This window comes from Pseudocercospora fijiensis (genome assembly GCF_000340215.1).
Source record: "Pseudocercospora fijiensis CIRAD86 unplaced genomic scaffold MYCFIscaffold_5, whole genome shotgun sequence".
NCBI classification, from domain to species: Eukaryota; Fungi; Ascomycota; class Dothideomycetes; order Mycosphaerellales; family Mycosphaerellaceae; genus Pseudocercospora; species Pseudocercospora fijiensis.
This window is the reverse complement of record NW_006921536.1, coordinates 283,082-295,630: the sequence shown is the minus strand read 5'-3', so window position 1 is coordinate 295,630 and position 12,549 is coordinate 283,082. Positions and strand designations below refer to the sequence as shown.

At 53.1% G+C, this 12,549-nt stretch overlaps 6 protein-coding genes across 6 annotated transcripts; 2 read left to right on the top strand and 4 right to left on the bottom strand.

The window, feature by feature from the left end:
- Positions 1 to 1,457: 1,457 nt before the first annotated feature.
- MYCFIDRAFT_33013 (uncharacterized protein) lies at positions 1,458 to 1,698 on the bottom strand (the record flags this gene model as incomplete). Its single annotated transcript, XM_007928785.1, has 2 exons — positions 1,458 to 1,515; positions 1,571 to 1,698. The coding sequence occupies 2 exons, from the start codon at positions 1,696 to 1,698 to the stop codon at positions 1,458 to 1,460; spliced, it is 186 nt and encodes a 61-aa protein (XP_007926976.1).
- Positions 1,699 to 1,977: 279 nt separating this feature from the next.
- MYCFIDRAFT_113504 (uncharacterized protein) lies at positions 1,978 to 2,391 on the top strand (the record flags this gene model as incomplete). The annotated part of the gene is made up of 2 exons (XM_007929047.2): positions 1,978 to 2,134; positions 2,198 to 2,391. Coding segments are annotated over 2 exons (351 nt in total), but the record flags the coding sequence as incomplete, so codon positions are not given.
- A 127-nt stretch (positions 2,392 to 2,518) lies between these two features.
- MYCFIDRAFT_196970 (uncharacterized protein) lies at positions 2,519 to 4,570 on the bottom strand (the record flags this gene model as incomplete). Its single annotated transcript, XM_007929046.1, has 1 exon — positions 2,519 to 4,570. One exon carries the CDS (start codon positions 4,568 to 4,570, stop codon positions 2,519 to 2,521), a length of 2,052 nt encoding a protein of 683 aa, XP_007927237.1.
- A 93-nt stretch (positions 4,571 to 4,663) lies between these two features.
- On the top strand, positions 4,664 to 6,396 carry MYCFIDRAFT_188626 (glycosyltransferase family 21 protein; the record flags this gene model as incomplete). The annotated part of the gene is made up of 3 exons (XM_007929045.1): positions 4,664 to 4,698; positions 4,991 to 4,995; positions 5,087 to 6,396. The coding sequence occupies 3 exons, from the start codon at positions 4,664 to 4,666 to the stop codon at positions 6,394 to 6,396; spliced, it is 1,350 nt and encodes a 449-aa protein (XP_007927236.1).
- A 136-nt stretch (positions 6,397 to 6,532) lies between these two features.
- MYCFIDRAFT_1294 (glycosyltransferase family 2 protein) lies at positions 6,533 to 8,104 on the bottom strand (the record flags this gene model as incomplete). Its single annotated transcript, XM_007928705.1, has 1 exon — positions 6,533 to 8,104. A coding segment is annotated over one exon (1,572 nt), but the record flags the coding sequence as incomplete, so codon positions are not given.
- A 2,243-nt stretch (positions 8,105 to 10,347) lies between these two features.
- Positions 10,348 to 11,778, bottom strand: MYCFIDRAFT_188624 (uncharacterized protein; the record flags this gene model as incomplete). The annotated part of the gene is made up of 2 exons (XM_007929044.1): positions 10,348 to 11,546; positions 11,700 to 11,778. 2 exons carry the CDS (start codon positions 11,776 to 11,778, stop codon positions 10,348 to 10,350), a joined length of 1,278 nt encoding a protein of 425 aa, XP_007927235.1.
- Positions 11,779 to 12,549: the final 771 nt, after the last annotated feature.

Here is a 12,549-nt window from a genome sequence, read left to right as displayed (position 1 = left end):
CATGTCCTTGAATTGTCAGTGGCTCCTTGATCAGTCGTGCAAAACGAACGCCGCTGGAGCGATGCATTCTAGCTGACGCGTTAGGGTATCTCGAGATCAAAAAAGTCATCGAAGTCTTACGCTTCTACAAGACACCCAAGCAGCTCAGCGTCAACCGCGCAACTCGCAAGTCATTCGCTTCGAACTTACTATTCGGATCTTTGGAAGCGACATTTGGATATACAAGTTCCTGGTGACGCAAGATTCTGGGGACCATGCCATTTGCGTTATGAGCGTGAACGAGATGTGCGATCAGGCGAATTCCAGGATAGCCATTGACTCTCTTCTCTTGCGGCGTCTCCTGTGAAAGTGAACAGTGCGTAAAACGTTGCATCTTGGCGTCGAAATTTTGGAGTTTCAACGGCAGCCTCAGCACAGCATCGACATTCGCGAGGCGACTTGTCCTTCGCCATTGGCGACATTTTGCGCAATACTCCAATCGCGCTTTGCAGCCAACATGGCCGCTTCCGCCTATCGCCCCAGCATCGAAGAGCGCATCCAGGCGCTTCCTCAAGAGCTGCAGGACCAGATCCTCGAGTCTACGCTCATCGCCGGCATCAAACTCCAAGGAGTCGTCACCATCACCAGAGCCCACAAGCCTCCGTGGCAGCTCCACGTCAACCGCGTCACCAGAAAGGCCGTTGCTAGAGTATACTATGGCACCACCGTCTTTCAAATGACTCTCGCTAGTCGTTCTTTGGACTTTCGAAAAACCTTCGAGACCGCCAAGAAATGGCTTTATAGCCTGCCTGTTACCCAGCGCTTTACCATTTCCCGTTTCCGCCTGAACCGGGGCACGAGCGCAGTGTTTGTGGACAATGAACGCGCCAAGGGGACGGCCCTCTTTGTTTGCAGAAGCTGGTTTGTGTCCTGCTGCTTTTTGCCATTGACCAGTCGCTGCATCGAGTTAGATGTCACGCTGGAGCACAGCGACGGCAGCTCCATCACACACTGGGTTAATTGGGATGGTGCACACGCTCTTCTCGATACTAAGTACGCAGACCTTGACCATCAGACAAGAGCCTCAGTTCCTTGCTGACAACCTTCAGGAGATCATCTGATGGAATTCAGAATGCCAAGGCGTTGAGCTGATCCTAGATCAATCTGAGGAAACTTCGGTTAGCGATGCGTGCGCCTGTGGATTTTGCTTGGCTGCGGCGAAAGGATGTGGAGATTGACAGCAAGCAGCGACCGTGGGAGTGAAACCTAAATACATTCGAGACGCCAGAGCACATCGATGTTCTGCTCTGAGCCATATGTCTCGAGGTATTTCCAGTTTTGATAGCCCTCAAACAAACTCTTAACGCCCGGACTCCTCGCTAACCCTTCAAGATATCATCTTCCCTTTCTACTGTCCAAGCACCATCTTATCCTCTGCAAACCTGTCAGTACATCTCTCCAACCCTAATTCGAGGATTTCACGTACTCTGTTGTGTCAAAAGCAGTCCATATCGCTTCTTGAGAGTGACTCGATGTCTGAATTATCCATCAGCATCCTTCACCATCTCATTCCTAACCGCGTCTTCCCTACCTCGAGTACTTATCATCAGGCGAAAATCTAGCAGGATGCGCCGACTTGGTGACTTCGCCAGAATCGCTGACTTTCTTGAGGGTATACAGGCGCTTGCCCTGCTCATCGAGAGTGTACATGAGATGCATGGTGAGAGATGTTCGTATTCGTCGTCTTGCGTTACGATATGGTGATTGCGAGCTATAAAACTTCGTTGCAGCGGTCGCAAAAAGTTCTGATGAAGTCTCGAATCTCCTCACATCAAAAATCTCTCCGCTCCTTCGGCAATGCCAAGCCAAGCCCAGCCCCATCATTCTCACATGAACGCAGCCTCATGCTGGCGCATACACATGCCTGACGGACAGCTTTCCTTCAAGCACAACCACACACGCTCAAGCAAGCAAGCAAGCACCATGGACTTCCTCGACCTCCTCCTCCTCATCCTCTGCAGCCTTCTCGGCTCCACCAACGCCCAATTCTTCAATTTCGGCAACATGTTCAATCAAGGCCACCAACAACAGCAATACCAAGAACCTCAAAACGTCGCGAGTGATTCGGAATGGTATCAACAAAACTACGAAGCTGGTAAGCGAGGAGCGAAGCGAACCAAAAACCTTCATTCTCATACTCTTGCTAACGCTGGCGTAGCCCGCTGCGATCGGTACCTCTGCCCTCACACATTATCCTGCGTGCATTTCCCACACCATTGTCCGTGCGCGTTCCCGGCACAAGAGGATAAGATTGAGTTTGGAGAGGGGAGTATGGCGTGTGTGAGTAAAGGGGGGTTTAAAGAGAATGAGGCTTTGAGGAAGATTGAGTTGGCAAGGAAGGGGTTGTTGTGAAAGGATTGAGGATACGCTGATGATAGGATAATGATTTGAGATCATGAATGACAGAAATTATCGATGCTGATGCTGCGCTATGCTGCCTCACTAATGATCTGATGTCCCAGCGAGGCAGATTCGTCACTCATGCCGCTGTAGCTTTCGATCCCTTCCTCGGGCTGCTTGGATCTCGATTCTCCTTGTCTGGGCTCTTGCTTCGGGTCTTGGATCTGGAATGGTACTTGTACGCATACCTCTGCGGACTTTCAACACCCACCTCCTCTTTACCCCATTGATGCAACAAAGTCTTCGCCATCAGCTCGCGCTCACGATTAGCTTCCTCCAGCTTCTCGCGCCAATGCGTCTCGCGCTTCTTAATCGCATCGGTGACACGCAGGTCCAAAGTTGAGTTGACAGATTCCTGGTCGAAAAGCTTCTTCTTGAGGCTAGAGACTTCCGAGGCCAGATTCTGAAGCGAGTCTTGTGCTTGGTCACGCTCGAATATGGCAGTATTGAGATCTGCCTGCTTCGATTCGAGCTCCATGCGAATCACCTCGATTTCTTGCGTTGACGTCTGGCCATTTTGCTCATGTGAGTTGCGTAGACGGGCCATCTCTGATTCGTGCCTAGCCTTTCCGTCTCTCATTTGCTGCCGAAGTTCTTGCATTTGTCGTTGGAATCCAGCAGCAAGCTCTACAGCTCGGCTGCGCTCGACAACGGCTCGATCTAGTTCATCATCGCGGCCGTGCTTGGCGGCTTCGAGCTCTTCAGAGGCAGTCTTCAGTTGATCAACTGCTTCGACATTGTTACTCTTGAGGCGTGCAATCTCTGCCCTGGCTTCACGCAGTTGCCGCTCCAGTTGAGCGAGGACGTTCTCAGTCTTCTGGGCCTGATTTGTTTCGGCCTTGAGGCGTGCGACTTCCTCCTGATGTAACTCGCGCTCTCCTGCGTGTTCTTGCCGAAGCATTCGGACGTCCTGCTCTGCATCGGTTCTGCTTCGATTGGCAATCTCCAAGTCTTGTTGCAGACCTCTGATCTGCAGGTGGTGGTCCAGCTTCAGCCTCTCGATCTCGCCGCGCAACGCTTGCGCCTCGATAGCATGGGTCTGCTCATCGCCAGAAGCGTTCTTGCGAGCCATTTCCGCCAGAGTCTGCTGATCGGCGAACTTCTCCTTCAGCTGCGCAAACTCTCGTCGGAATTCTTCGTTATGTCGATTTGCCATTTCCTTCATCTCGAGAAGGTCTTTTTCGCGACGGGCGGCTTCAGCTGAGCTGGTTTCGTACTTTACCTGCTCCTGCTTGCGTGTCCGGCGCTCCTCGTCTAGAGCATGTCCCAACACATCATTCAGATGCTCCAGCTGTTGGCACTTTGCATCAAGCTGCTTGAATTGCTGCTCCATCTCCATGCGAGACTTGTGATCAGCCTCGCGACCATATGTGCCGTGCGTAGAAGTGCGTTGTAGGGTGGCCTGAGTAGAGCTCCGCTGTAGGATTGGCGATCGCACGGGAGATAAGGTTGGACTAGAAGCACGTCCTGGTGTCGACTTGTCCTCTTCTTCTTCGTCTAATGTCTGCTTCAGACTGCTATTGATCGTGCCATACGTGCGAACTCGAGATTGGCCTGGCGTCTGCTGTGCCGTGGTGAGCTCGCTATAGTAATCCTCAACAGTCGGCGGAAGAAACTGCTTATGTGCTGGTGGCTGTGGAGTTGAGCCTTCACCATCAGTCTGCCACTCCGAGCTGAACTGCTCCTCGTCGCCCGTTCGGTTCAGCACCGACAGCTTGGGAGGGCTGTTCTCCGGAGTATGATGGCTTCCTGTATGGTCGTCCTCAAGATGAAGCTCGTTTTGTGGCACGTCGAGAAAGTCACGTCGGATATCGTTCTCAGACACGTATTCTTCGTGCCGCGATCGCATCGCCTCTTCTCGGAAGTCGCGCGTCGTTTGTGCTGTAGCGTTCCTGCCTCTCAGCGTGCCTTTCTTCTTGATGCTCCCGCCTCGCATCCACATATCCATGTTTTGTGTGAAGTCGCTGGGGCCTTCAATATCTTCTGACATAATGCGCTCGATATTTGGCTTCGGAATACTGGTGTCGGTGTCGTCGTTGTCCAGATCTAATGCGTTCAGGTCCAGCGAATATTCCGACTCTGGCTGAGAGTCGCGTCGCGCAAAGGCGCGTACTGGCGGGCTAGACTGCATTTTGTAGACCTGTTGCTTGACCAAATGCTTTGAGCAGCTGTAGAGAGTCTAGCAACGCGATGCGCCTACGTAGCAAGCAATGCTCCAGTAGCAATGGCTGCGATAAGATTCGAGGGTGTGACGCGAAGGTCCGTGTTTACTTTAGATTTCCAATGTCGGCCTGGCGCAGATCTCCATGCCGATCGATTGCAGGGATGCTCGCGTCAAACACGTGCCACGAAATTTGGCCTTACGGGACCTTCACCAGGGCATTCTCTGCCGCGACATGCGCACCACCACTACCACTTTCTCCTACCCTACCCTACCCGTATTCTGTCCCCTCTGGCTGTTTCCAAGAGCGTATGCCGCCGCTGGATGCTGTCTCGGAGGCAGCTTCCTCCGTCCCCGTCCATGAACATTCCTCGGTGACACTGGCGGCAGGCACGGTATGCTTGATCTGGTACGCTGCAGTTGCTCTGGTCTGCACAATTGGATACTGCCAGCTATGGCGACATTACTCCAAACCAAAGCCGACAGCTGTCTTTGATCCTGCCAACGCTCCACATGTCACAGTCATCCGGCCGATCAAAGGACTGGAGCCCCGCCTTTACGACTGCCTAGCATCGACATTTCGCCAAGACTACCCAAACGACAAGTTACACATCCGCTTCTGCGTTTCAGATCGCAGCGATCACTCGGTCCCAATTGTTCGACAGCTGCTGGCAGACTTCCCGAATCACGATGCAGAATTGCTGCTGGAAGAAGACGATGAGGTGCTCAAAGCCAACTCCGACCATCTCGGCCCAAATCCCAAGATCCGTAATATGAGCCGCGCATACCGTGAGGCCACTGGAGACGTCATCTGGATTATCGACTGCAATGTCTGGGTGGCAAAGGGTGTCTGCGGTAGAATGGTGGCGAAGCTCGAAGGGAGAGGAGAGACCAGACGCAACAAATTTGTCCATTTGACGCCGCTCACGCTGGACATCTCGCATGAGCGGACTGCATGGACCGTGGGAGGCGGCAGGCTGGAAGAAGCATTCATGGCTTCGGCTCATGCCAAATTCTACACTGCTATCAATACTGTGCTCTTCGCTCCGTGTATCGTAGGCAAGAGTACCATGTTCAGGCGCAGCCATCTCGATAGTCTTACTCACAACGAGGGTATCGATTACTTCAGTGAGAACATTTGCGAAGATCATCTTATTGGTGACCTGCTCTGGAAGCAAAAGGTTCCAGAAGAATCACAAGGCGAAAAGCTGGGGAAGCATGCCTGTTGCTTCGGCGATTTTGCCATCCAGCCCATGGCAAATATGAGCGTCGGCGAGTTCTGGAGTCGCCGCGTGCGATGGCTGCGAGTGCGCAAGTTCACGGTCACTTTGGCCACACTAGTCGAGCCCGGTACTGAATGCTTTCTGTGCTCGCTTTATGGTGCCTTCGCTGTCACGACTCTGCCGTTCTTCCACGACACACTTGCCGTTCCTCAGACATGGACCGCCTTTTTTCTCTTCTGGCTTACAAGTGTGACCATATGGTGCGCGATGGATCGAACACTGTATCTGAAGCTACACTCCGGGGCATCGATCGAAGTTGACAAAGACACCCCATTCTTTGCCACGCCACCGAAGGCTTCGAGTCAAAGGACCTTTGGCGAGTGGCTGTTCGCTTGGCTCGGACGAGAGACTTTGACACTGCCAATCTGGCTGTGGGCATTCTATGGAGGCACGAAAGTTGCATGGAGAGGAAAGAAGTTCCGTGTTGGCATGGACATGAAAGTGCACGAGATCACGAGTGGAAAAGAGGCCATGGTGACAAATCATACCAATGGAAAGGCTCGCAAGGACTGATCCACTTCGTCTTCACAGTTCTAATCACTATCATTGATCATCCCATGACGCCTTCCATATGGAAATTGGGTGACTCGGCCTCCGGAGCCTCACCTTCCTCGGTCATCGATGCGCGCCGCTCTGCCAAAACTTCGACAGCGGCAGCCGGTGTGACATTCGTGCCCGCAGTCACCCCAGAAATACCCCAGACCTGGCTACCCAAGTTCTTAGCTACCAGACTAAACACCGTAATACTCATGAATGGCGATATGCATCGGTTGATACAGAACCCACAAAAAAGCTTCTTCCAATTCGCTCGGAGGTGATCGTTCAGGAAAGCCACCGCAAAAGCAAACCAGAAGCTCGGCGTGAAAGAGATGATTATAAGTGGGAGAATTGCAAGGGCATCGAAATGGGTTGCGACGCCGTAGAGGAAGAGTCCGGTGTTGAAAACACGATAATAGACCATGCTCAATCGACTGATCTCGATCAAAGCGGCGATGCGGGTGATGAGGATCATATTTGAGCCAGCGAAATAAAAGTAATTGTTGAAGTACGCATTCGACCCCCAGCGTCTGCGTTGCGAGAGGTAGTGCTTCAACGACTGCGGCGCCACAGTCTCGGATCCAGCTTCCGGGACGAAGAGTGTGTGCAGGTATGGCGCTTGCGACAGCATCGAATACGTCAGGCGTCGGTCTGTGCCCAGATACTGGACCTGATGTCGCAATACTGGAAACGTGGTGACGGGCTTCGCGTACTTTTCAATGGCGCCTGCCATCTCCGGACGGACGACGATCATTGTGATACAGCCTGGTAGACAGGTGACTTTGCCAACGTAATGCTCTGCTCCACGCCGAACAATCTGGCCAAAACTGTATTGGAACTGCTGGTACAGATTCCACAAGGACCATTCCAGTCCTGGCTCATACTCGACGAAGACGAACCCGCATGCTGCTATGGCTTTCGGATCCGCCAGACACGCATCAGCAAGCTTTGCGAGAGCACCGTGATGGATTGTGCTGTCGGCATCGGTGCAGAAGACGAGGTCGAACTTGCTCAGGTCAGGACTCTTTGTGAGCTCTGGAATTATGGTCGACCACAGTTCCTGGCGCAGATCTTTGATTGTCTGGTCCATATTTGAGCGCGGAAAGTTGAACAAGTCGTGGCAAAGAATGAGCGAATCCTTCTTACCGGCATTGGGCGTCTTCTCAATGCACAGCGTTGGTATATCATCGACAAAGCCTGCGTCGATCTGGAGCGTGCCGATTTTCCATTTGAGCGACACGTATTTGCGCGAAAAGGAGGCCACGACCTTCGTCATGTGGGACTTGATGGGTCTGGGCTTGCCATCAAGAATGACGCACATGACTTGTCGGTGCTCGCCCATGCCATTGTCGCGGAGTGAGAAAAGTGTCTTCACGATTTGTTCCTCCGATTCCGAGTAGGCTGGGATGAGGCTCAAGATCCAGGCTGCCTTTTTCTCGACTTCGATCTTGCGGAACAGCGGCTTTAGCTTGTAATATATGCGACAAAATATTTGGATCCATACAGACAGGAAATCTTTGCTTTTGAAGAACAAGATGACCACCAACACCCAGGTGCCGGAATAGCCCATTCCACTTGCAACGATGCAGGCGATATTGAGAGACACCACTACGGATCCAAATACCAGTCGCTGGTGCAAGAGCTCTTTTTTGGTCAAGTTTCTGGCTGGGTTGACTGGCCCGTCGTCTGGATCGTCTGGGCCTTTCTCGATATCGACATCGAAAGCTGCTACACTTGGCGTATGGTAGAATCGCAGGGCTTCTTCTGTCTGAGGTGCAATAACATCCTCTACAGCCTTAGCCACGACCGATTGTCTGCGCCCACTACCGAAAACCATTTCCGCGGCATTTGAAAACCTTCTTCGAACACCTGGGTCGAAAGATTGTGTGCGCAGCGATTGTCGACGAGGATGGCGAACTGTCCAAGTACTCGCTCTCCGTGGACCGTGTTCTTCAAAGATTGAAGCTCCTCGCATTCTTCGTGGGTCATGATGGGGAAGGTCATGATCGGATTCACTTTTACGATGCTCAGATTCATGGTCCAAGGCGAAGTCATGCGGCTCAATGCCCTCACTCCTCAGACCGTAGTCGCGATTCCAGGTCGGCGAATGCGTCGAGGGGTCCCATGTCCATCTCTTCTTTGCTTGAGCACTCTTCTCGTCTTCAACTGGCCACTGCCAGTCAAGTTGTGTCGGTGCTGATATTGGCCTCTCTTTGCGCGATCCTCGCAGTGACCGCCTAAAGTTGCTCTGCAATGGAGATTCGGGCACTGAAGAGCTCTGCATCGATGATGATCTCCGACTTGCAGAATGCAGCACCCTCGATCTTCGCCTTACATTCGTCGAGCCATGAGGGTCAGCTTCCGAAGCTTGCGATGCATTTTCAAAGATGGTCGGTGGCGTGAAGTTCGGAGCATACGAACTGATCGGTCTAGTGCGTACCGTTCGTGGAGTTTCGAGCGGCGCATATGAGACATGCGAGAAGTTGACTGAGCGGCGTCTTGGTTCGTGCGGAGCTTGAGACGTCACGTTCGACGACGCGCTATCTGAGGAAGCGTGCCTTGCGCTAGAAGAGTCTTGATGATCGAAAGGCCTACTAAAGCTCGTGGGCCTTGGACTGAGGCTGTCGTCTTGTGCTCCATCAGTGACCGGCTCGAGGGGCCTACTGAAGCTCGAGGGCCTTAGACTGAGGCTATCGTCTTGTGCTACATCATTGGCCGGCTCGAAAGGCCTACTGAAGCTCGTGGGCCTTGGACTGAGGCTGTCGTCTTGTGCTGCATCATTAACCGGCTCCAAAGGCCTGCTGAAGCTCTTGGGCCTTGGGCTGAGACTGTCGTCTTGTGCTGCATCGTTGACCGGCTCGAAAGGCGTAGTGAAGCTCGTGGGCCTTGGACTGAGGGTATCGTCTTGTGTTACATCGTTGACCGGCTGGAAAGGCCTACTGAAGCTCCTGGACTCTGGATTGAGGCTATCGTCTTGTGCTGCATCGTTGACCGGCTCGAAAGGCCTACTGAAGCTCGTGGGCCTTGGACTGAGGCTGTCGTCTTGTGCTCCATCAGTGACCGGCTCGAGGGGCCTACTGAAGCTCGAGGGCCTTAGACTGAGGATGTCGTCTTGTGCTACATCATTGACCGGCTCGAAACGCCTACTGAAGCTCGTGGGCCTTGGACTGAGGCTATCGTCTTGTGATACATCATTGACCGGCTCGAAAGGCCTGCTGAAGCTTCTCAAGCTTGGTTGGACGAGCCGGCCATCTTGCGCTCGATTATTGGCCCGTTCAAAAGGCCTGCTGAAACTCCTTGATGGTGGATCAGATTCGCCACTTTGTGTCTGATCGTGGGCCAATCCGCGGGGTCTGCTGAAGTTGGTGGGCTCCGAACGATTTCTCCCGGCTTGGTGTTTCGTGCCATCTTCAGATACCACAGTCCCGCGTCTGGGAGGTGTTTGGCCTGATGGTAAGCTGAAGTTGCGAGCTATTGGAGCAACATGGATTGCAGCCCGCTCTTGTACAGCGCTGGACGATGGATGTCCCGAAAGTCGATCCGCAGCGTCAGTCGTATCCTTTGCAACTGGATGGAGCTCCTCCTCCATTGAGCGGCGACATAGAGAGTGTGCGGGACGCTCAACCGTGTCCGCCCAGCCGTCTGTTTAGCTCCTTACGTTTGTGGAGCACAACATTGTTTGGGCAAGACATCGCGGCAAGGAAAGAAATTCAAAGAATGTGCCAATCACTCTGTGATACCCCAGCCGCGCGCCAGGAGGCTCGCGTGTAACCAAGCTGCAGCTACTCCGCGCATACCTCGCTTATCATAATTCAACATCACTTCCTCGCCCGATCTGGGCACTGCATTCGCAACAACAAGATGGAACATCTTCACGAAATGTATAACTTGGCCGTCAAACTTCTACAAAGGAGCATTTACATGTACCTAATACCACTGTACCACCGCCCTCTTCAAATTCTTCAAGACCAACCAATCAACCTTATCCTGCTTCGTGCACACCGCAATAGCGTCAAACAAGGCATCAACAAACTCGGCGCTGTACTCTTCTTCGCTCAACTTTCTAATCACAGGAATCTGCGCCTGTTCAACCAAAGGGTCATAGAAGGCCAAGCCGTCACAACCAAGATTTTGAAGTTCGTCGGCGAAGGCCACACCAGGAGAACAACTAATCACACTCTGCCCAGGCTTGAAGCCCATCCCGATGACTAAAATCCGTGGCTCTTCATTAGATTTCTTGCAGACCCTGAAGAACTCTCTCGCGGCCAAACGAGGACGCGCCCATGTATCAGCGGTCGCCCGTCGCAGGACTGGCAGATCGTTGTTTACCATAAGGTAATGAGGATTGATGGGGATACAGTGTCCACCAACACCAAGTCCAGGTTTGAAAGACTGAAATCCAAAGGGCTTCGTGGCAGCGGCAGAAATGACCTCGTCGGCATCAATGCCATGTTTAGCACAAGCGTCGGCGATTTCGTTGACGTAGCTGATATTAACCATGCGGTAGCAGTTCTCAAACAATTTGGTCATCTCGGCGACTTCTGGTGTGGAGACTGGGATGACGGTATCGAAAGCTTGTGAGTAGATTTTGTGCATGCTGAGCAGGGCTGGTTCGGAGAGTGCTGAGATGATCTTTGGGATTTCTCGGGCGGGAGGTTGAGTGCGGCCGGGATCGACTCGTTCGGGAGACATTCCGCAGTGGAATTTGTCGCTGTAAGGTCCAAGCAGTGTTCTGGTCATGCCTACGGAGACGCTGGATTCGATGACAATCGTGGAGCCTGATCGTGCTTGGCTTGTGACCATGGCAATGGCGCGGACAAGATGGTCGGTGTTGATGCTCTTGTCTGGACGCAGGAGAGTGGGAACTGAGATGCAGAAGTGTGTGGCTTCTTTCAGGATTGACAGGTCCGAGGAGAGTCGGACGGTCTTCAATGGGCTGAAGGAGGGTTGGAGGTATTCGAGACGAGAGTCGGAGAGATCGAAGCCTATGGCTGGGAATATGCTTCCGAACTCTTTGAGGAGGATTTCGCCGACATAGCCCACGCCGACGACGCACACCAAGGGGTTGCCATCAGAAGGTGTGGTGTGAATGACGCGCAGGTTGGATTGGTGAGCAGCGAGGTTTGCTTGACGAGTGTCGCTTTCGAGCACTTCATACCCCTTCTTGAGCTCAGGGTCGCTGCTTGCTGTTAGCGGGGAACGGTCACAACAGTATGTCCGTTCTCTGCCTTACACCGTCATCAAGCTCATGTCAAGCGCAGACGACCGTCGACGCTGACCGAACAATTTACTCGTCCCGGCATTTTCGGGCGAGTCAACACGAGGCAGAAGCTGTGTGGAACTGTTAATGGACAACATGGTGAAAAGGTCTGCAGATACTTGGCAATGAGGTAGTTGAGAGTGGACGTTCGATGGGCCGTGCAGATGTTTCAGAAGCCATCATATAGCGCACACAATGGACGACCATGAAAGACTCATTGGCGTCTACAACAATGCCTTCTGGGCTCGAGGAATGAGACTCCATGCAGCAAGCGAGCGGCGTGAGGTCTGCAAGCGGCCATGCGATGTCTTCTACAACGGAACAAGCCGCAGGATGGACAAAGGCGCAGCGATAGGATGAGACGCAAGTAGACTGGAGGGGGCGCGGCGCGCGTCATGACCATGTCCAGATCGCCCAGAACAATGTAAATGATGGTAGGAGCATGTCGGAAGGGTGAATCCAGGTGCTCGGAGAAGCATCAGGCCATCAGGCCGAAGTGCTTCGTGCAGATCATTGATGCCAAGAAATTTCATCTGATCTCGATTGGCTTTTTCGGATCGTGGTTGCGCCGGCACGGACTCCGGAGGGGCGGGCAAGTGGGGCGCGTGGAAGCTTGGGCGAGCTTGATGACAGCTTGTTGGGATAAGCAATAATGCTTCCATCTCACCCTTCCCTTCTCTCTCTCATCCTCATCCTCGTGACTGGTCGCTACACGCTGGCTGAAGAGGCTGCAGCCCGACGCGGACGTGCCTGAGGTGTGCGACGCTCAAAAGCGGGAAGCGCGAACCTCGGCACAAAGACACAGGAATGCAATGATGGACCGCGGGCTCTCGAACCAACAGTCCACCAGCTACAGAACACAGAGTCTC